The following is a 21,812-nucleotide window of genomic DNA, read 5'->3' on the forward strand; positions in this document are numbered from 1 at the left end:
CCTTTTTCCATAAGAGTGGCCTAAGGGAGAGGGGCAGAGTATGTGTGCCAAATTTCATCCTTGTATCACAACCTGAAAGATTATATCCCTATTTGCTCCGCTAAGGTGGTGGCCATCTTGAAAAAAATGGTCGCCATCTTGGAATTTTGAGTGGCCAGTGCATTTTTCCATAAGAGTGGCCCTTAGAGAGTATGTGTGCCAAATTTCATCCTTGTATCACAACCTGAACGATTATATCACTATCTGCTCTGCCCAGGTCAATCTTGAAGAAAATGGGCGCCATCTTAGATTTTTAAGTGGCCAGCGCACTTTTCCATAAGAGTGGCCCTTAGAGAGTATCTGTGCCAAAGTTCATGCTTGCATCACAAAGTGAACGATTCCTTTGAAATCTGCCATTAACCTGCTGCACTAATTGTGAAAAGGGCCCGTCAAGGGTGGTGAAGTCTTGGCGATTTCAATGACCTCTTCCCAGTGACAGATAAGCAGGCCACTTAACGTTAAGCTTGCACTAAGCTATCGAATGCCCTTTTGAAGATAGCAATCAATCAATAGATGATAAGCTCTATGAAGGAGGATTACAATCGGCTGAGACTTCTTGTGTATTCACAAGTTCAGACTCAAAACTGATCTTAACAGTTAATTCTAGGTCAGTGGATTTGTCTTTGTATTATTGAACTGAAAAACTCCAGTTTCCTGATGAAGTTGAGTTCAAGAGTCTGTGAAGAAGTCACTCGATCAGAAAGAGCTTTCAGGAAATGGAAGAAAGAAAGAAAGCTAGCCATAACTACTAATCAAGAGATTTAGTTTTTATACACACACAAGTATGTGTGAAATGTTGGTGTGACATGCTCCACCAGACTTTGCTAACATTATAATAGAAGATATACTAAAACACGGGGTATTATACGAGTACAATAAAGTGATACAGGGTATAAAGTGTTAAGAGTGTTCAGTGTGTAAAGTGTAGAGCATTTTGAATACCTTGGCTTACAGGGTGTCAAAAAACAATACAGATACATTAGGATTGTCTACAGAATATACATGCAGCAGAAGGCCGGCCAAAGTATATACACATAGTGCACACATTTACATTTAAAGTTTAAATTATGTGCTGAACTGTACCAATTCTGAAAAACACACACACAGTCACACACAAAAAAATACAAAAGAAGACAATCTCTCAGCTTTCATGACTAAAACTGGGTGAAAAAGAAACTCACTGCAGAGTCAATCCAAAGCCTTTAGGGCAGTCTTTCATATTGGAGTGGGGACTGGATTGGTAGGCAGTAGGCATACGTTTGTTAGTGGCCGCCCACTGTTCCAGTAACTACTTTGCATTTAAAAGTCCTCAGACATATTATCGGTAGCCAGATCGCTCCGTCTGGCAACGCAAGACTATATCGGCTGGGTTCCTGTGCTAGAGTTTTGCAAATGAGATATTCAGTATGTTGATGTGGGTGCAGGTGTATGGTGGTGTAGCAGGTAATCATAGAAATAAGGACTGAGCATGAATCACAACTCCGAAGAGGCTCAAGTCACAAGACTTTATTGTTGGTGAAGGAGAATAACAGGTTAGTATATCAAAATTGGAGTGAATGCCGTGGTTCAACAGAACATTGCAATTTTATATTGGCTTGAGCTCCAAATCCCTCTAAAGTGATTAGGATTACTGAGGAATGTAGTTCAGCTGGTAAAGGGAATGAGAGGAATAATAAATGGGCTGGTCGTGGGAAGCCCGGGTCAAATAGAGCGTAGATGGTGATGGGCAGGAAAGACAGAACAGCAGTGTCAGTGGAAAAAATGGCTCAGTATCAGTGAGAACCGTCTGTCTCTCTTGGTTTGAGACAATTGGAAGAGAAAGGAATTCTGCTCACTTCAGGTGGTCAACCCATCTGGCATGCTGGCTGTCAGAACACCTTCGCTAATCTTTCCAATTCTCTACAAGGCTGCAAGCTCATATTACCTGTAATGCCTGATTTATACTATAACAAAAATAGCCGATTTACAAGATCACAAACGTGCTGCTGCGTGACGTGCTGTAAGCTTGTAAATCGGCTATTTTTGCTGCACGGCATCGGTGCTCAACTATGTAGAAATCATCCTTTAATAGTGTTCATTTCCAGATCAGACGATGGAACAACAAAAACAATATCATGGGTAAGATGGAAAATAAAATGAAGGGGGGGGGGAAGACACATTTATAATGAGCATGCTTTTATCTATTATTATGTCAGCAGCCATTTCAGTATTTTGCCTCTCAGTTCAGACATGCAGTGAATACTGTTTCTAAGTGTCATTTCGTCTAGTTGTATTTGTGCTTGGCCAGGAAGTAATGACAGCATACTGGCATCAAATGACAATACTGTTAGCATACAGGAGCCCTCTGAGCCACTAGGACACGGTGTAATAACCGTTTAGTGCGTCTCCATGTGGTTCTTTATGTGCTGATGACCGGTGGTGTATCCGTGTCTATACTGTACTGGTGGGGGCCCCATCACGCGGCTCATTCGACCCTGTCTGTGCTTCATAAAGATAAAGGGAATACAATAGTGCTTAGAGGTGGCTTTTCCTTAAGTGGACTCCTTCTACGTGGGAGAGTGTTGGGGAAATTAAAAGCCCCCCATCTGTTTTAAAATGCACACAGCCTGCTGTTCCTCAAATGAAAGAGGACTCCAATTTACCAGGAATATCCACTTCAGGTGCCAACGTGCCGACACAGCAACAAGGCCCTTATAAGTCCCATCCATCCTGACCTCGTCTGACAACGAACATGCACAGTTTGCACACACGTACGTACATTTCCTGCACGTACAAAGAAACACAAAAGGTCTGAGGCTCACACGTGAGCTAAAGCATCCATTTGTGTTCTATTAGGACCATAAGGGCTAACTGAACACATGTCACTACTTTGCTTAAACAGGAAGCTACAACTCAGCAACATCAGCAGCTTTGTGTAGCACTCCGGCTAAACAAAATTTACCGTGGCATACAAAGTGGTAACAGTGAAGACTAAAGTAAGACATCTGAAGTGGGTGGTAAGGTATACCTATTGTGACACAATGGTATTTTAAAATGTAATATGCACAGGATCTCCATTTGAACTTGTCAACTTTTTCCTCACTACAGTAGGCCTCCAACACACCTGGCCATACTGCCTAGTAGTAGGGAGGTGTCTTGTCTAATTCACTTCCTGTTTTACATACATACTGTACATTTTATGTTTCCCAGCACAATTTCCAGCTGTTCTTCCTGCACCTCACAATATGCTGTAAGTAACTGACTAGTGGTGGCCTCCAGCAGATACCTGTCAATCTCAGTGCCAGTAAGCCTTCTGCTTAAATTCGTTATTTTTCCCTGCAATGTGATAACCAGATGTTTATCGGAAACGCAAGCAAAACACAAGACAATAATTTCAAGGTTCTTCACAAACGTAGCTCACAAAGTAATACATTTATGTTACAAATATCAACAAGAAGGTGATTATAGAAGAGTCTTCTCTTCATTCACTGCCATTCACTAAATGGCCCAAAAAGCCCACACTGCCAGGATTTTGCGATTTTCTTACCTTTTAGTAGTAGTCACAGAATATTTATCTCTAGTATGATCGATCCCCTGATGGTTGCTAATCACGGAGGGGTTCACTGTGGTTCCGTGAAAAAAAAACGTCATCGTGATTCCCGTTCGCTTGTTATACCCAGTTGAAAATAGCATGTTTCGCTCAAAAATACATTGTAAAACACAAGTGAATGGAGCAGTAAATCTTTGGATCGGGTTATCTCCTGGTTCTTTGTGAAAAACGAGGGGGGGGGGGGAGGGGAGAAATAAAAAAATATGTATATTATTTATTTATTTGAACATAATCATAAAAATGTTTGACAAAAAAGTGAGGTGCTAAAGGACATTTTCAGCTCAGTTTCATCTGAACCAATGCAACCAGAGCAACAATTCGTAGGCACAGCATCAGCCCTCTGCTCTTTTTGAAAAATGTACCATTTAAGATATTTGATGTTTGATGCTTTGTATGTCAATATCATATCAATAATCATGATATGGCATACAGTATGTGTTGTCTTTTCCTGGTTTTAAGGCTGCATTACAGTAAACTGTTTCTGAACTTACCTGACTGTTCAAGCTGTTCAGGCCTTTACCCACTTTGATATTATATAGGCATTATTTTATTTTTTATCTGTAAATGCAGCTTTTGTCCCTTTTAAAGATTGTTTTTTAAAGCTAATTAAAAAGTTATTAAAACATATTTTTCTTAAGAACTCCCTAAAATTGCAATCAAGTAACACATTATCAATGTGTTTTTTTTTGCGATACAACTAAGCTAAACTTCATGCCTTTGTGTCTATTGGTCCACCAACCTTTCTCCATGCTGCTTTGGGCCAGATTGAGAAGCTGTTGAGAGAGGGCCTCCAAGATCTGTTGGTGAAGTTTAACGTAGCGTAAGGTCCACCAGGGCAGCAGCTACAGACACAAAATAAAAGTAAGGGGTAAGTAAGGGGACAACTAAAGAATGAGAAGTGACAGAACAACCTACCACCAACAATACATCCATGTTAATGACAGGATCATTCAAAAAGTACAGTACATACATACATGTCACAATGCATAGGTGGTTGTACATAAATAACAAGTGGGCTTTGAGACACAGTACACGGCACACTAAGTTGATGCTAAGAGCTGGCCAAGCCTTAAAAATAGCCAACTCCCTGGGTGCGTGTTGGCTAAGCCATATTGGGCTTAGTGAGCGCAGGAACCTTGGTTCGAATACAACGCTTCATCTTGTCTCCCCTACCTCTAGGGTTTTCAGCCTACATCTGACTGCAAAGCAAAGAGGCAGGGACATAAAGAACAGTTACTGTAGCAGCCATGTAAGCCCCCCCCCCCCCCCCCCCCCCGCCCCCCTCATACCACCCCAAACTCTGTCAACCCTACTGCCTTACTCGTTCAGTGTTGAGAGAGTGTCAGTGAACCGTGTAAAATGCTTATTTGCGTATCGTGGAGCATATCTCTCGCCTCATTTGCAATGCAACATGACCCGTTCGCCGGTTCCGTGTATCCATCCATATTGCGCCTTAATTGTCTGCTTCAAAGAATAAATGGTCTCTAACGCATACACACGCACAAATACATGCACGTTCCCGTGCATTAAAATGCACATGCATACATAATGCGAGCACAGAACCCTTTCAGCATACATAAACACCAGCTAAAACAGATGCTTCGACCTTCTCCTCCCATCTTTAAGCCAGATTTATACGGTGTGTCACTCGTCAAAAATGCCATGATCGTACGATAGAGTAGAAATTAAGCAACGGGTGAGAGTGAAAAGAGAGGTGGAAGGAAGGAAGGAAAGAAGGAAGGAAGGATGGATGGATGGATGGATGGATGGCTATAATGATGTGGAAAGAAAGGTGGCAGCCATGGCAGAGGACACTGTGACCTTGAGCATGTCAGTCCAACTCCCTGATGCTCAGTGAAAAAGGTGTTGGCAATTAATCCCCCTATAGCTCATTAGCATTTAAAAGGCTGGGTGGAGAGCTGAGGGGCTGCCTCTATACTCACCAGGACAAAGGCTGTTGTGCCTGGTGGAAAACTCCATTCAAATGGTCATGCTTGTTGGGTTTTAATGGGTAACACATAATCACACACAAGCACCCAATACTTCAATATTAATGTCTTGCCTGTACAAGTAGACATCCTCGGCTGTACATACATAGTTATGTATCCCATTAGGCTAGTAAAACATTGACGACTGTGGCCACCTATGACCCGAGTAGATGTACACACCGACATACAAGCCTGTGTTGATGCGGGACGCATCATAATTCATAGCCTCACCATTCCACCGTTCCCCCAACCAACTTTAGTATTCAACTGAGAAACCCACATTAGCATGAATTCATCAACGCACCACGATCTGAGCTGTGACAAGGAGGCAGCAAGCAGCAATTTGATTTGTTTTCCGTTGTGCGTAAATAACCTAAAAATGAGGCGGTGACGGACACGATGACGCATTCTCTTGCATTGATTTGTGTGCGTCTGTGATTAGGATTGGGATCCTTTAGGATTTTAACGATTCTGGTTCCTTAACGATTCCCTTTTCACGGTCCGATTCCTTAGCGGTTCCCTTTAACGATTCCTATAGGGGGTTCCAAATGAAACCTTACAGGACTGTAACTCTGAGAGTGTACAAATGGAACCAAATGGACCGTTGCGGGTCCATTTGGTTCCATTTGTACACTCTCAGAATTATGGTGGTCCTTGAAATATTTTTTTTTGAGGACCACCGGTATTGTAATTGTACTAGATTTTCAGGACGCTACGCGGCCTTCAAACCTAGTCCTATGTTGCGCTGATAAGAGCAACGGTCACCGAAGTATGGCCATTTGAAGTGTTAAACTTCCGAGTGTTAAACTGCCGAGCAGCGATGCACTTGCAGCACCCAGGTCCACTGTCATACCTGTGCGACCTTGTGTTCGGGAGGTAGGGGCTTGCTCTCCGCGGCGGGGTTTGCCCGTGCGGGGGGGGGACGCGCGACAGGACATGCAATAACCCCCAGTTTGCAACTACTTTCGCCTGCGCCCTTCACCGGGTATGGTCTAGTACATATAATTTTGGGGGTCCTTGACGTGAAAAGGTTTGAGCACCACTGATATAGCAACCTACGTTTTTCAGGAATATGTTGGGACTTAGAAGACATTTGTAGAATCGACCTCAGGTCTAAATGGGTTAAGTTCTGAATAGGGCATGAGATCAGGGGCAAGTAGAGGAGACAAAGTGAGAGAGCGGGGGTCTTACCTGGAGGCTGTCCATCTTGGCGGAGCAGTTGTGCAAGAGGACCCGGGCCAGGAGGAGGAGAAAAGGATTGGCCACCAGGCTGTACACAGACTCCCCGTCTACAAGCAGGCTCTTGTGAAGTGCGTCAGTCAGGTCCTGGGGCTGGCAGACAGAGATATGGAGTATTACGACCAGGTAGTCTCTTGTGACGGGTCAAATATAGTACAAAAAAAACGATTTTTATGGACTGGGGCAGGTCTTGAGGGTTGTGGGTTTGGCTGGCGTTTGGGGGTGGCGGGGACCAGAGGACAGTTTGTCATCAACCATTTGGTCCTAACCTTAATCTAAAGCAAAGTTTTGATCGACTCAGGCAAAGGGTTTCTATCTGGTCTAGGCTTAAACTGGAACGAGTGGTTAAGAGTTTGCATCAAGAGTGGCATGAAAGCTGTAATGAAGCTATATAAATCTCATTGGCAGCACGATAAATCACCAATATTCACACAAATATCCTGTTTAATAAACCATTTCATCAGCATTCATTCGAGTAAGAAATAATCCTGTTTTTTCTCTTGTGCTCTACTCATCAAACGAATTAACGTCGATGCGACAATGGCTGAGCTACATTTGCGGTCTCACATGGAGTTGATCTCCCCGGTCTCCCCCTGTACCCCATCACACATGTACTGTGGAAGGGCTGCATTTACAGTATGGGCTCCTTTAAGTGACAGCCGCGATAAATCATCGCCTCGGCAGAAATTTCTTAGACAGCAGAAACGTCCCTTTCCTCTGGCGTGAGGGTGGTGTGAAACGCACTGATCGGGCTTCGCTCGTCGTCATGCTGGGAGAGGACGCGATCTCCTCAACCCTGCATAATTGGGACCCCAGAGATGGTTCATTATCGGTGTGCTCTTCTTCGACCATGTCTTTCTGACCCACCCCCGCCCTATTTCTGCTGTCACTTGGGTGAGTCTATACAACCTCATTACCCAGAGCAAAGGGCGCCATGGGGTCACCCGTTCACAACATTCATCATACTGTGTCATGCAGCGATGAGTGCTGGGCCGTGTACTGTGCACACACACACACCAAATAGTAGATCTCAAAAGGCTGTAGGTCAGAAAATGGCTTCCTAATGACAGTAAAGTTGCTACAGTCATTTCTGTCAGCAAAGTCTCAGTCATTTTTGGGTGAAGGTGTGGATCAAATGTGGATTATTTTAACTAATCTCAAGAGGGAAAGAATATGTTAAACACGTTTATATTTTTTAATGAGAGATAATTCCTCTGTGATCCAGAGCTCCTCACTAGGGGTGGGACGATATGGGTAGCTCAAGATACGATAACTGTGGCGTTATTTGGCCCACGATAACATCACGATATCTGCGATACTCGATATATTGCATGAAATGTAATCAACGATATATCACAATATCTGTGACTGAAAAATAAAAATCACACCCAGTGTGAAGTGGGCGGTGTGGTCACAGTGGTCATCACAGTGATGGAAGTGATGGAAGTGATTAAAAAAAACATAAGAGTGTTTTTTTTTAAGTGCATATTCCTATTTATAGGGCTATGCACATGTGTCATGTGTTTCTAGCCAATCACAGTCCTGAATAGAGTCATGGTGGCCAATCACGGTGCAGGGTTAGGGGGGTACAATGGTGGCCAATCACAGCGCAGGGTTGGGGGGGTGCAATTGGGTCGATGTCCAAACCTCACATATAGGGGCGGTTGCACCGCCCAAAAAGAATACCCATAAAAAGGCAAAAATCTGGAATTATGCATTTATTCCAAAATCGTATTAGATTTTTGTGCATAATGAACTGCCCTAGTACAATGTACAAAAATGTGCATGCAAAGTGCCTCCTAACAATGAAACACTGACTGCAACCTGTCCACAAGAACACTGGTGGTAGACACCAGTGTGTCTACATAATGTATTGCTCCGCCATTTCTCAGCCATTTCGTGATTATTCCTGTCTTACCTCACTTTGAAAGAGACACAGACTCTTTCAAAGTGACACATCTATTTATAGTCCGCTATACGTCATGCGTCTCACTAGCCAATCAGAGCAACCTCTTTCAACGTATTGTCAGGTGTCACGTGAGGCTTGACCAATGTTAGCTTGGCCGAGGGGGGGGGGGACGGAAAGTGAAAACATAGTCTCCTGGCGGAGACAACAATAATCAAGATTTTTCAAAAATAGCAGATCTACAATCTCATAGCGCGGCACTCGGTGCCACGCTATGAGCTTGTATATCTGCTATTTTTGCATAGCCAAAGAAATCTAAAGTGACACAGATGCGTTCCAGGTCTTAATGGGCTAAACTGGAAGACTCATAGAGCACTATGCTTGTTTAAAATGAGATTCCCACGCACACAAATCATGATGACACATTAGAGACCCCCGTCTGAAAATGTTTTGTGCCAGGTACCCAGGAGAGTAAATGTGTGTAAAATAAAAACAGAGGAAAAAAATCTAAATGCATTAAAATAGGCTTATTCTTCCGTTACAGTTGCCGTTGGTATAAACATGGCTGCCAGTTCCCACCTGACGTCGTGTGGGAGTTCAGACTGCTCCACACCGTACTGAATGACCGCTAGCTTGCATAGCGTCTTGAGACTAGGACTTAAATCTAGGATATACAGGTCATTTGGTGTGTTGAATGTGTCAAAGAGGATGATACGATCTCCCACCATGCAACAGCACACATCCATGCAAATGTATTCATACATTGGACTCGGTCCTTTCCCTTTGGGTTGAACCTTCTTCCGTGAGATGGTCTCTGGATTGAATTTCCACAGATCACTGACGGTCCGGTCACAGTATGTAGTATAGTTACCACCACATATGTACAGCTCTCCATTGTAGGCAAAGGCTGAATGACCAACCAAGTCTGAATAACCTGAATGTGTTTCTGGAAAAAGCTGTGCAGAAGGCGTGTCCAGCCAGCAGTTGGTCTCTGTGTCAAACACTCTAACGGTATCGTAGTGGCGGAATATTCGTCCCCCGTAGGAACTCCAGCCCCGAAATACAAACATCTTTGTCCCGATGAAGGTGGCTGAGTGATGCCCTTCACCACGTGGTGGAGTGCCTCTGGAGTTAATTACAGACCAGACCATTGTGGTGGTGTCCAACTTGTAGATGTCATTAGTCCATCCAGTCAGATGTTTCAATCCTCCATAGATAAACATGACCTTCCCCATGACCCAGGCTGAGTGGAGGGAGCTTCCTTCTGGAACAGTCCCAGACACCCTGGGTTTGAGCCATCTGTGGGTGTCCACATCAAACGCATAAAGCACGTTGCAGTACTCAACTGAGTAATTCTGACAACCTCCCCAGATGTAGATGATATCTTCTATAAGCACGGCTGTGTGGCCAAACCGCATGGATGGACCCTCAAGGTGACTTTCTCCTCTTCCTGTTGTCACCATGGGCAACTTACTCCAGCGTAAAGACACTGTGTTGAAAATGTCAACATCAATCTGAGCTGCGTTGCCATCACAGAGCCCTCCAAATGTGTACACCTTGTGCTGCATGGCAACAGCAGCATAACAGCCTTTCTTTGGTTCTCCAGTCTGATGTACCGTCCAGCAATACATTTCTCACACTGTATTAAATCTGTAAAGCCTTGCACTGAGAAACAAACGAGTCCTGTGTCATCGCTTATATTGGTTCAGTGGCACAAATGTCACACAGAGCTTGACCAATCCACACAGCCGATCAGTTGGGTTGGCCAATCAAGAAAGCCGATGATTGTCGATCTCCTAATATGGCAACTTGAATCCTCCCGCGCTACACAGCAGATCACAGTGGTGACGAATACATTTCAAAGGAAGATGCTATGGGCAGCTGGATATGTTGGTAAAAGTTGTTTGTCGATTAATTTTAAAGGATCGGGTTGTGATGATGTACATGGTGATGTTGTTGAGTCATGACATCATTGTGTAGAATTACCCAATGACGTTACTCCAACAGACTGCCTTCTGAAAGCTGTCAACAGAACATCAACACGTTGTTAAATATATTAACCTTGACGTCACTATTTTGGACATTTCATTATAGAAATGTCTCCCTCACCTGGCAAATGTCACCCTTTCTCCGTGACAATGCTCAGACTTCCCACTACTTCCCATTGGAGTGTTAATTTTGATTTAGTTTAGTCATAGCCTTTTGAATAAAATGTCATTATATTTTGGTCATCTGAAACATTTTAGTTTTAGTCGACTAAGATTTTGGTCGACTAAATCTACAGTTGATTTGGTCGACAAAATGTATTTTGGCGGTGCCTTGATGGAGTCGTAACGGCTGATTTTACACTTGGTTGCATGCTGAAAATAGATGATCTACAAGCTCTTAATGCGTTGCCATTGACCCGTTGTGAGATTGTGGATCGGATACTTTCAGAGCGCAACACCCGAGCACAACCAAACATAAAATGACATGTCTTTTAGTTCTACTGGATCTCTTCTCCACTAGATCCCTCACTAACATTTTGGTCAAGTTTTTATTTGTTGACAAAATTGTCAATATATTTAGTTGTAGTTTTAGTCATCATAGCTTAGTTTTAATTTTGTTTTTTTGTCAGCCGTCTGTCTACCTGTCTGAAAATGTTTTGTTTTGTGTGTAAAAAAAAAAAATAATAAAAAAAAAAATATATATATATATATTCTAAATTATTCTAAATGTTTGAGATATAAAAATAATACTATTAATAATAATAGCAAATGCTTGTACATCTGCTATTTGTGAATAGTCAAAGTCCAAAATGGATTAAAGTGGTTACAATTATTGTGATGCTACATTCACTAGTTTTTCTGGGTTGTGTAGTTGCGGCGATTCTCAACCTGTCGGCTAGGGTCCACTAGTGGGCTGTGAGGTTATTGCAAGTGGGGTGTACACACAAATAATAGGCACAAATAAACAATAACTAAGACTTTTAATGCTAAAATAACATTAATATAAAATGATAATAATAACTAGAAAAAGTGCTCCTTGGAGCGCAAGTCTCCGCCAGGTCAGGTAGGTTATTATGGCCTCCTGGTGGCGCTATAATAGGCCAATGTGAAAAGGATGGCATTTATTCCTCGGCCGTGCACGGCAATCGGACACTGCATGCATGATTTGAGGCATTTTGTTCTAAAAATGTGTTTTGCTAAATTTGACCTTCTGGTGGCGCTATGACAGGCCAATGTGAAAAGGGTGGCATTTGTTCCTCAACATAATGTGAATGTGCGTTCAAAGTTTCACCGCAATCGGACGCTGCGTTCCTGATTTGCGGCATTTTGTTCAAAACGGGCCACTCCTGCAAACATTACATGTCCATGTTCGCCAATCAGGATGGAATATGAACAGATCCGTCTGACTATAGAGATCATGTGTACCGATTTGCGTGAAATTTGGATCAAATATGAAGGGTTAATATCAAAAAATGTGTTTTACATAGGTCTGCCTCCTGGTGGCGCTATAAAAGGCAATTGTGAAAAATGCAGGGCAAAGGTTTTTCCATGGCCTCTAGAGAGTGTGCATACAAAGTTTTACACTGATGGGTGCAGTTATAGGTAAAAACACGAATCGGCCTGTTACAGCGCCACCATGAGGCTGATTTGAACATTTTCAAATGGCATTTCTTCCTCGGCCTGGGAATGTGTGTGCAAAATTTCACGGAAATTGCATGCTGTGTTCATGATTTGAGGCATTTTGTTCAAAACGGAGTACTCCTGCAAACTTTGAAAGACAATCTTTGCCAATCAGGATGGAATATGAAAAATCTGAAATGAGCCGTTTCTTTTAATGACTATAGAGATACTGTGTACCGATTTGGGGGATTTTTGGCCAAAATCTGTAGGAGTACTGTTCAGAAATGTGTTTTGCACAAATCAGCCTCCTGGTGGCGCTATAAAAGGCCCATGTGAAAAATTTGGAGCAGAGGTTCGGCTTTGGCATCCAGGGAGTGTGTGTGCACAGTTTCGCTGCGATCAAGCCAACGGTGCCAGAGATTAGCTGTCCACAAAATGACAGAATGACACACGGACGGACACACACACACACGGACGGACGGACAGGGGGTAAAACATACTCTCTCACCATGCCTTTCGGCCTGGCGGAGACAATAACCCCTCTAAAATATCTTGTGCAAATTAAATTTACAGGGGGAAAATGCTTTCTTAGTTTTATGCAAACCTGGCAGTGCTTAACAAGCATGGCCAATTAGTTTTATGTCAACTTTGGCCCATTTCAGTTCTTATTGCTTTGATAAGAATACAATTAAATTCAATTAAATCCTGGTCTCATATCAGTGGTTAGGATGTATGCAAGTACTGTATGTAAACCAAAGAATACTTTATTTTTAGAAGTAGTAGTAGTCTGCCCACTTCACCCTCATTTATCTCAATAGCGCCACCACAGACAGGACAGGCAGCATGAAGTACTGCACTCTGTGGCAACCTTATTTTATACGTAAATAGACGATCTAAAAGCTCACAATAATGTGCAATTTTTGGAAAATCCTTGAAAAGAAAATTGATATTATCATCACAATACGATATAATTGTCATATAGATAAGGTATTTGGTCAAAAATATTATCATATTAGATTTTGTCCAAATCGCCCAGCCCTAACAAATTCAGACGACAGTACAGCAGAACAGAATGCTGGGAGAGAACAGTACAGTATCATACCTGGGAGAAGGAAGACAGCAGGGCTGGAGGCAGCAGGTCAGGAACGTGGATGGTGACAGGAGGACCCGTCCAGTTACTCTGGGCAAACAGGTGGAGGCAGGCAACCGCCAGAGCCATCATAGTCAACTGTCTGGAGGAGGAGACAAGTGACTGAGTGGCAAAGCAGTGGATTCACTACATGGAAGTTATTAGAAAAGTAACAGCCTGCCACACTGTCGAATGAAAATGTCACAATCCACAAAGTCAACGTTCAAACTGACAACGAATAGCCCATTAATGTATTTACATAATTATAGAACTAGTGTGAATGGGGTTATTTTTCATATTACTTACTCAATGTCTCGCTTATGGGAGAGCGCCCCGCTGGCGTGATCACAGAAGCATTTATTATACAACCATCAGACAATTTATTGGCTGGATCAAGGTCGCACCAGGACACGACAGCAGGGTACCACTCCCCCTTGTGCTATAAGGGACTGCTGTGGCCCAGCGCGTTATTGAAGATTTTCTTCTTGCATGTTTCACAGAGCACGTATCTCTGAGTCTGAGCAGCAGTCGAGTAGTTTAACAGTTCACTTGGACAGGACTCACAGGAGCATATCTTTGAGACTTTGACCACCGAACGCTACAGACAACTTTCTGAGATTTTAGCAGCATTGCGAAAAATCTGCATTTTAACTTCAGAGAAGTCTTTTTGAGCCGAATTAGCTGACTATTACCCGCGGTGGATATCGCTGTTTTCTGTTTAGCTTCAATGACAACAGTTCCATGCTTTCAACAAGCTAGTTTCTGGCCAATACGGGACTTTATCACATCTCCCATAAGCGAGACATTGAGTGAGTAATATGAAAAATAACTATAGGTTACGAACGCAGTCCCGGATATTTGAGTATTATGAGCGAGATGTCTCGCCGAAACACCCTCCTTGCTTGGTATGCGAGGAAGGAAAATGCTTATCTTGAGTAAAGCGCCGGGCCACGGCAGTCCCTTATATAGCACAAGGGGGGATGGTACCGTGCTGTCGTGGCCTGGTCTGGTGCGACCTTGATCCAGCCAATAAATTGTCTGGAAGTGTTTAATAAATGCTTCTGTGTTCACACTAAGGGGCACTCTCCCATTAGCGAGACATCTCACTCGTAATACTCAAATAACCAGGGTTAAGTCCGTAACCTATAGCAGGGGTTTTCAACCGGTGGTCCGCGGACCACTGGTGGTCCACGGAGGTATTGCAGGTGGTCCCTGGCAAAAAAAAGAAAAAAAACGTTTTTTTTTATTTTTTTTTACTTTTAATAACTTACAGGAGTTCTTACTGTATGGTGTGTGTGTGTGATATGAAATGTGAGCGTATCATAATCACAGTAATCCTTAATCATATTCCATCATATTAAAAATAAATCACTGTATTTTATTAGATATTATATTGATATCTAACTATATAAATGCCGACCGACTTCCGCACCCTCGGTGAGGACACCCCACAGCTCTGTTATCGACTAAACAACGCACCGCCAGACCACATGTCGCCAACTGACTCGCCACGGCGGCCGCGCTGAATTTACGCGTCGCGTAGGGGACATCTCATTGCTCACTACACCTTTTCCACCGCGCAACATAATTAATTCTGCTCACCAAATGTCGGACAAAACGGAAGGTGAATCACTTTCGCACCGTTTACCGTGCACACCACCGACACCGAACGGCGACGGGTTTCGCCGAAACAACACGAGCGGCCGCCATTGCACTCTGCCCATCTCCTCCACAACACCACACACGCAGCTCCTTTGCTTCAACCCCCCCCCCCCTTCTTACGTACCTCCTTTGTTCCACCCAGGCCGTTACTTTCACTTCACTCATGTCTCGATCACAATATGTCCGTCCTTCACGTGCCATGTTCATCCCAAACACACAAACAAACAGTGACGGCCACAGCACAGCACGTTGCCCAGGCTAATCTGGTAAACAAACCAGGCTATAGGTTCATGACACCAAAGGACTCGACAGTGATGTCATCATTATGCAACCCGGAAGTACAAATACCAAGGATACGTCAGTGATGTCAGTCGGGTTGCCAGGCATGCCAGGTTCTCTAAAAACAAGCACCAGAAACAAGCAACCACCTTCATGAAAAAAAAAAAAACACCGAAGGGGTCCGCAATGTTCCAGGGGTGTCCCCGCGCGTCCCAACACTCCACAGGGGGTCAGTGGACCAGCAGGGGGTCCGCGGACCCCCTGTGGACCCCCTGAAACATAAAAAATATTATTTCTTCTAATTTTTTCCTTTTTCAAAAAAACTTTTCCACAGTTTTACTCCGGCGATTTGGGTCCCCCAATATACACGCGGCCACGCTGGGCCCCGTGCGCGGCTGGGGTTGAGGGGGGCGTAGCCCCCCGAAACTCTAGTTATAGATATTTTCTCCAGCTCCCTGTGGTGCATGAACACCCCACCACTATTGTGTGGGGTGGGTCTATGATGGACCCACCACGCACAATAGTGGTGGTCCCCAGGTTGCTCTTAGTCAGGATGGTGGTCCCTGGGTCAAAATCAGTTGAAAACCCCTGACCTATAGTATCTGTGGATAAAGTGTGAAACGTGACCAGCATATTAAAGGGACCATGTACATTTTAAAGTAAACAAAAACTTGGTTAGTTAGACTACAACAGACCGGCTAGCGGCCGGGTCAGGTTGCTCCTTATGCTCCATGTGAACTTGGGTAGCATGAGGGTGCACAATAAATTCCATTACAATCCAGGATGTAGCTTTTGAGATATTGTATGGGACCACAGTATTGGACGGACTGACACACATTGCCATGCATAGATCCCCACCTCTAATGAAGCAAAAATATTAATGTATCAGCAAAAGAGCCAAAAGAAAGAATAGAAAGAGCATACTGTACAATAGCAGAAGACCAAACTTTGCAAACATCAAATTAACACATCTGCCCAACAAAGGCACTTTCAAAGTCAGAAGAGGAACACAGCCATTCAGGTTTCAGATTGAGGGCAGATGGAAGCACAGGGGAGGCAGGTCCTTTGTTTTTAGCTTCCACCTCATATGAAGGGCAATTACAGGGCTTTAAGAACAGGCCATAACCACCGACACGCCTTGCTGACTATCCATCAAAACAAGTAAGTGATGGAAAGCGATAGAATAGAGGGGAATGGATCCGATACAGAGGCAGGGAAAGGACGAGCGATGTGTGCTGCAATCCACATTCACCCTCAGAGAGCGTCCCCGCGGGAGGGAGAAGGGAGATGTTCAGCTGTCCTTATTAAAAATTAATAATTCATGACAGCAGGAATAAAGCCAGTAGAGGGATGAGGGCAAGAACATTCCAATCCTTTCAACCAGAGAACAGTCCTCCTTCACAATAAAAGTACACTTTTCAGGCCAAACTTTTTGGCGTCAGTAACCTCTTCTCATCTACCTCATCTATGGTGCTACATTGAGCCAATTTTGGTTCATCTTTTGAAGACTGGCAATGTGACTCCTGGCTATTCACAGCTATATTGCACATTTCCCTCTGCATGGGAAAGATTTTTTTTTACTTTGTTAAGTTAGTAACCACATTAACATTAACATTAACCCTGGCGTCTCTCTTTTGGGCATGTCACTATAGGAGAACATATATTTTTTTATTATTATTTTTCAAACAAAAGATGAATGTCGCTATTCGTACGTATTGTACGTAATGTCGCTATTTGCACGTATATAAGTGGCTACCCAATATCACAGTCTCAATCCAAGTGACAAGTTACAGAGCTCTTGTTTCTGCCCCCTTACTGGAGATAGATCATCATCATGACTATTATCAGTTGAATCCATTATTTCCCAAAGGAGCCTGATCTAAAGCATACGGCTCACAGTATGGCCGCATATTAATGCAGGAAAGCAGCTTTAATCCATATTGGCATCAATCCCCTTTTTAATACCAATCCGAGTGGATCAGATTTGGATTTTGGGTGTTGAAGATATTATTTGTTTAATCAAACGTATATTCTTATTGACATAATGTTTGCCGAGATAATTCTATGATCACAGATCGGATATCAAATTGATCCCAATTCAGTTGTTTGGTTTTGAACTACACAAAATCTAAATCTGATCCACTAGGATGGGGATTAAAAAGGTTTGAACTCTTGGGCCCAGGTGAACTTGGGTATGTGAACTTGTTTGTTAATTCCACCAGCCACTACGGCCAGTTACTTGTGGAGGCTAAATTAAAAAAAATGCAGCATACTTCCTTACCTGTTGTCCTTGTCATCCTCTGTGCAATCAGCCAAGAAGGCGAGCACCCGTCTCTCCATATAGGCTTCGATGCCCTCTCCATCACTGCAGCTGCCATCTCCGCCCAACAGGTCCAATACCACAGGGTTCAACAGCACTGCCTCAAAATCCCCCTCCAAAAGGGACTGTAGCAGAGGGCCCACAACTGAAAACAGAAAAGAGTAATTGTTCACTAAATTATATTCTTTTGTCTCTAAGGATGGGCATTATATATCAAAATTATATCGATTGCGATATGAGTCTAGATCGTATATCGTAATAACGTGATGTGTTGTCTTTTCCTGGTTTTAAAAGGATGAATTACATGCACATTTCTGAATGAATTTTCCAGCTGTTCCATTATTTTCCTTCTTTACCCACTTAGTTATGATAGACATTACTGATGATTATTTATAAAAAAAAATCTCATTGTGTAAATATTTGGTCAAAGCACCACTCTCAAGTAAACAATTGTCAAATAAATAAATACAATGTAGCACTGTGTTGCTCCAAAACTCTACAGCACCTCAGCAATCCATCCCTCCTCATTTGTCTATCGTTTTGCAGTTATTGTTAAGCTAGTTCTCATTAAGTAGACAAGTCAGTGCTCAGTGCATTAGAAACATTCCCCAATGATAAAGCATTGCTTGTCAGGACGCACTGCGTGCTTTCTCTTCCTCTCTCACACACACACACACACACACACGCTCGTATCAAGTCTGATTCATACTTCGTCAAACGATGGTGTCACGTGGCAAAAATAGCAGATCTACAAGCTCACAACGAGTCGCGAACTTGTCATGAACGTGAGCTTGTAGATCGCTACTTTCGTCTGGTAAAACGCAGCTGTATGACGGAGCACAAATGAGGCATCAGAGAGGTTCAGCAGCAGAGGAGGATGGTGGTGAGATAGTGAAATATGTTGATTTATGGAAGGACACTGGGAGACTGGTGAGGCCACAGCATCCCAGCCAGGAGTAATTGCGTTGCCTGTGTGCACGGCTTCAACGTCTCCCCAGCTTTCATTAGCTCTTTATTTGAGCGGGGAGGCTTGCTGGGCTCATTAGCATTGATTGCATTGTGGTCCCCTGGAGGAGGGAGGGATGGAGGGAGACAGACGGGTGAAAGAACAGAGGAATAAAAGGAGAGATAAAGGGGACAGTGGAACGTGCTTTGAGCTGTATACAGAATAAAAGCTGGCAAGTCGAAAAATAAAAGTCAACTGACTAGTCTTGATGTTTGCACAAGCACACACACGCATACACGGCTGAGTGAAGGGTGCACTGACAAAAACATAACAAGGATTTTTTTTGCAGGAACAAAAATACTAACAGGCTCATTTCCATTAAAACAAAGACTATCAAGAGGAACAACACCAATCTTAAAGCCCTATCTTAAAGTATCTCCTCTCTTTATCTTCCGAAAGCAATTACCTCAGTTTCTCTGCTCGGAGAGAGAGAAAACGATCTCAACGTGCATTTGACAGCTTGACATGCTTCAAAAGCTAAAACAAAGATCTATTCCATAGATGGGTACATTTTTAACACTCTTCAGCCATCAGTCATTGCTGTGAGCCCACCGTGATTCCACCTCTGATAAGCATGCATAAAAAATGGGCACACCACTCCGATGTATTCCAACAGCCCACACATCAGCACCAACTATCAATCGCATACAAGTGCCACTGGCGATGTAATAGGCAATTCCTGCATGGCCAGTTATGTGAGGAAAGTGGTGTTGAGAAATTTCACCTCTGTGTTGATCTAATGAAACCTGGGGGTTGATGCAATAGGACAAGCTAGGCAGAGAAGGAGGGAGGGAGCGAGGGAAGGAGAGAGTGAGAGAGAGATAAAGAGAAAGAGAGGATGAAGAGGAGTGAAAGGCTTTGACTTTATGAGGGGGAAAATGAAAGCCTGAGGTATGGCCACTGCCACTGTTAATAACATTTCTGCTACTCTTCGGCTCTGCCCAGGCACCGGCAGCAATTATGGAAAACATGGCAGAGTCCCTGAAATTAGTCTGTAATTCACAAAGGTCCTGGCGATAAGCTGCAGTTAGCACACACAAGGCAATGCAAATAGGGAATACGGTACAAAAAAAACTACCCAAGCTTGAGCAGCAATATTATGGTTATGAAGGAACACACATGATTTTGTGAGACAGCATTTAAATTTCTCCACCATGCCTTGCACTACACAGTTGAGCTTCCAAATAGGGTCTGAATGGAGCAAGGAGGTTGGCGTTATAAAAATGTCATCATAAGCATCAATTTCATTTCATTCCTTTTATAAATCACTTTTTTTATTACCTTATTAGTCCTGCAGGGGAAATTCAGTTTTCAATTCAGTGCAAAGGCACATCATCACATCACTGCAAACTTCCCGTGTAAATTAAATTACAGAGCAGTATCGTAAGTTAAGTTTGACCACAGCTTCTCAGAGGAAAACCAATGAACAAGCAAGGTACAAATGTTGTGTACAAACGAAAGCTATTAAATTAGTCAAATTTAAAGGAATTTATTATAGTGGCTTCAACACAAAGAGTGCAATCAAAATAAATGTATAGTTTTGTTTTAGTCAGTAGTGTAACAGTGTAACGGTGGCATTGTGCATGGCACCACTGGCTTGTTTCTGAAGCTACACCACATAGGGTGAGTCCTTGAGGTCAAACTGGCAATGGAGGCAAAAATACTGGTGGCTCAGGTTGTCAAGTGAAATAATTAGTAGGATGGCACCAGTTCTTCTCATGTTTTAATTATGTTGATGGGATTGCAACTTTCTGTATGCAATATGTGTACTCCTTTCGCGTTAACTTAAAATGTAATTGGCACTTTCATAACAGTTGTCAGTTCAACTAGGAACACACAACCTCTTCAGTTTTGCAACGATAGTCAAATACTGGCATGATTTGCTTGATCCAAAACTGCAACGTCTTCTACAGCTACAAGTAGGGATGGGACGATATGAAACTTACATCTCACGATTATTGTGGCAAAAATAATTACGATTAACGATAATCAAAATATGCTTGAAACTTAAAATGTCCCCTTTTGTAACCACTTTAACCCCCAGCATCCCTATTCTGGGGGGAACGTTCACCAAAAATTGCTGATTCACCATTTTTGGCAAATAGATTTGCGTAGAGTGAAATAAGAGCGTACCAAATGCGCTCTTTACAGGTCAGTTTTATCAAGTATAGAGGGTTTTAAGTGGTACTGATAGCTCAACAAAACCTAATTCATCCTGGTGTATGATGGAGGACAATTTCACAATAAATTCAAATCTCTGCGATACGATAATTGTGAGCGTTTTTTTTATCACGATAAACGGTAATAACGATTATCGTCCCATCCCTAAGTCCTTGCATTGTAGGTACACACCATTTTTAAAACCTCCAGCACCATAAAGGACACGCCTCCTTCATGGTCCATTGTTCAACTGTCTGCATTAGGAATTATATTACAGCAATGGGCTGAATGCCATTAGTGACTTGTCATGCATGCCTTCACAAATATTACATTTGCATTATTGTGTGTCTACCTAGCAGCTGATCAAGAGCACAAAAACTCTTAAAAACGTATGTTTAGATTTCTTCTGACAACAAAACCTCTTTCTGGCCCGGACCGCTGGCGTAGCTCCAAAGTAGCCTGACAGCGTGTCGTGTGTTCGAGTCCCGACAGCATGTCACTCCCCATTTCCTGTCAACCTACTATCCTATCAATAAAGGCATAAAAAAGCTATTAATAGACTAGAAATCACATTCAGAGATTTCATGACACCAATAGGATTTTAAGTCCCTAAGTGTTTAATGACACAAAGCCCTGCCCCACTAGGACTCCCAGTGAGTCGCACACCTCCTCACCCTGTACTGTATGTCTGTAAGACTGCTGTCTATCATGTGGATGCTACACATGCATGAATGATGATTTACTCTCATTGTCTTCTGTAGAAACTAAAGCAACCTATTTTAACCAACAGTGTAACAAAGCCTCAAATAATAATAGGTCCAGACATTTGGTGCCCAAGTTGTTTTCAATCTCGGAATCACAAAACAGTGCTCTTTAAATATATTCTG

The 21,812-nt window shown here is 42.9% G+C and overlaps 2 protein-coding genes across 3 annotated transcripts in view; both read right to left on the bottom strand.

Annotated features, from left to right (window-relative positions):
- ttc27 (tetratricopeptide repeat domain 27) overlaps nucleotides 1-21,812 on the bottom strand; it is a 157,482-nt gene that overhangs the window by 134,305 nt on the left and 1,365 nt on the right. Inside the window, exons 2-5 of one of the 2 annotated variants that reach the window (XM_084076718.1) lie at nucleotides 17,721-17,904; nucleotides 13,472-13,601; nucleotides 6,808-6,948; nucleotides 4,368-4,470 (exon numbers count right to left, since the gene is read on the bottom strand). In XM_084076718.1, the coding sequence (XP_083932844.1) occupies nucleotides 4,368-4,470; nucleotides 6,808-6,948; nucleotides 13,472-13,601; nucleotides 17,721-17,904 (558 nt within the window). The remainder of the gene's footprint in view (nucleotides 1-4,367; nucleotides 4,471-6,807; nucleotides 6,949-13,471; nucleotides 13,602-17,720; nucleotides 17,905-21,812) is intronic. The other variant, XM_084076719.1, reaches the window with a different exon arrangement.
- Nucleotides 9,289-10,392, bottom strand: LOC311058089 (kelch domain-containing protein 3-like; the record flags this gene model as incomplete). Its single annotated transcript, XM_084075396.1, has 1 exon — nucleotides 9,289-10,392. One exon carries the CDS (start codon nucleotides 10,390-10,392, stop codon nucleotides 9,289-9,291), a length of 1,104 nt encoding a protein of 367 aa, XP_083931522.1.

The sequence above is a fragment of the Gymnoscopelus microlampas genome (assembly GCF_963454915.1).
Source record: "Gymnoscopelus microlampas genome assembly, chromosome: 13".
Lineage (NCBI taxonomy): Eukaryota > Metazoa > Chordata > Actinopteri > Myctophiformes > Myctophidae > Gymnoscopelus > Gymnoscopelus microlampas.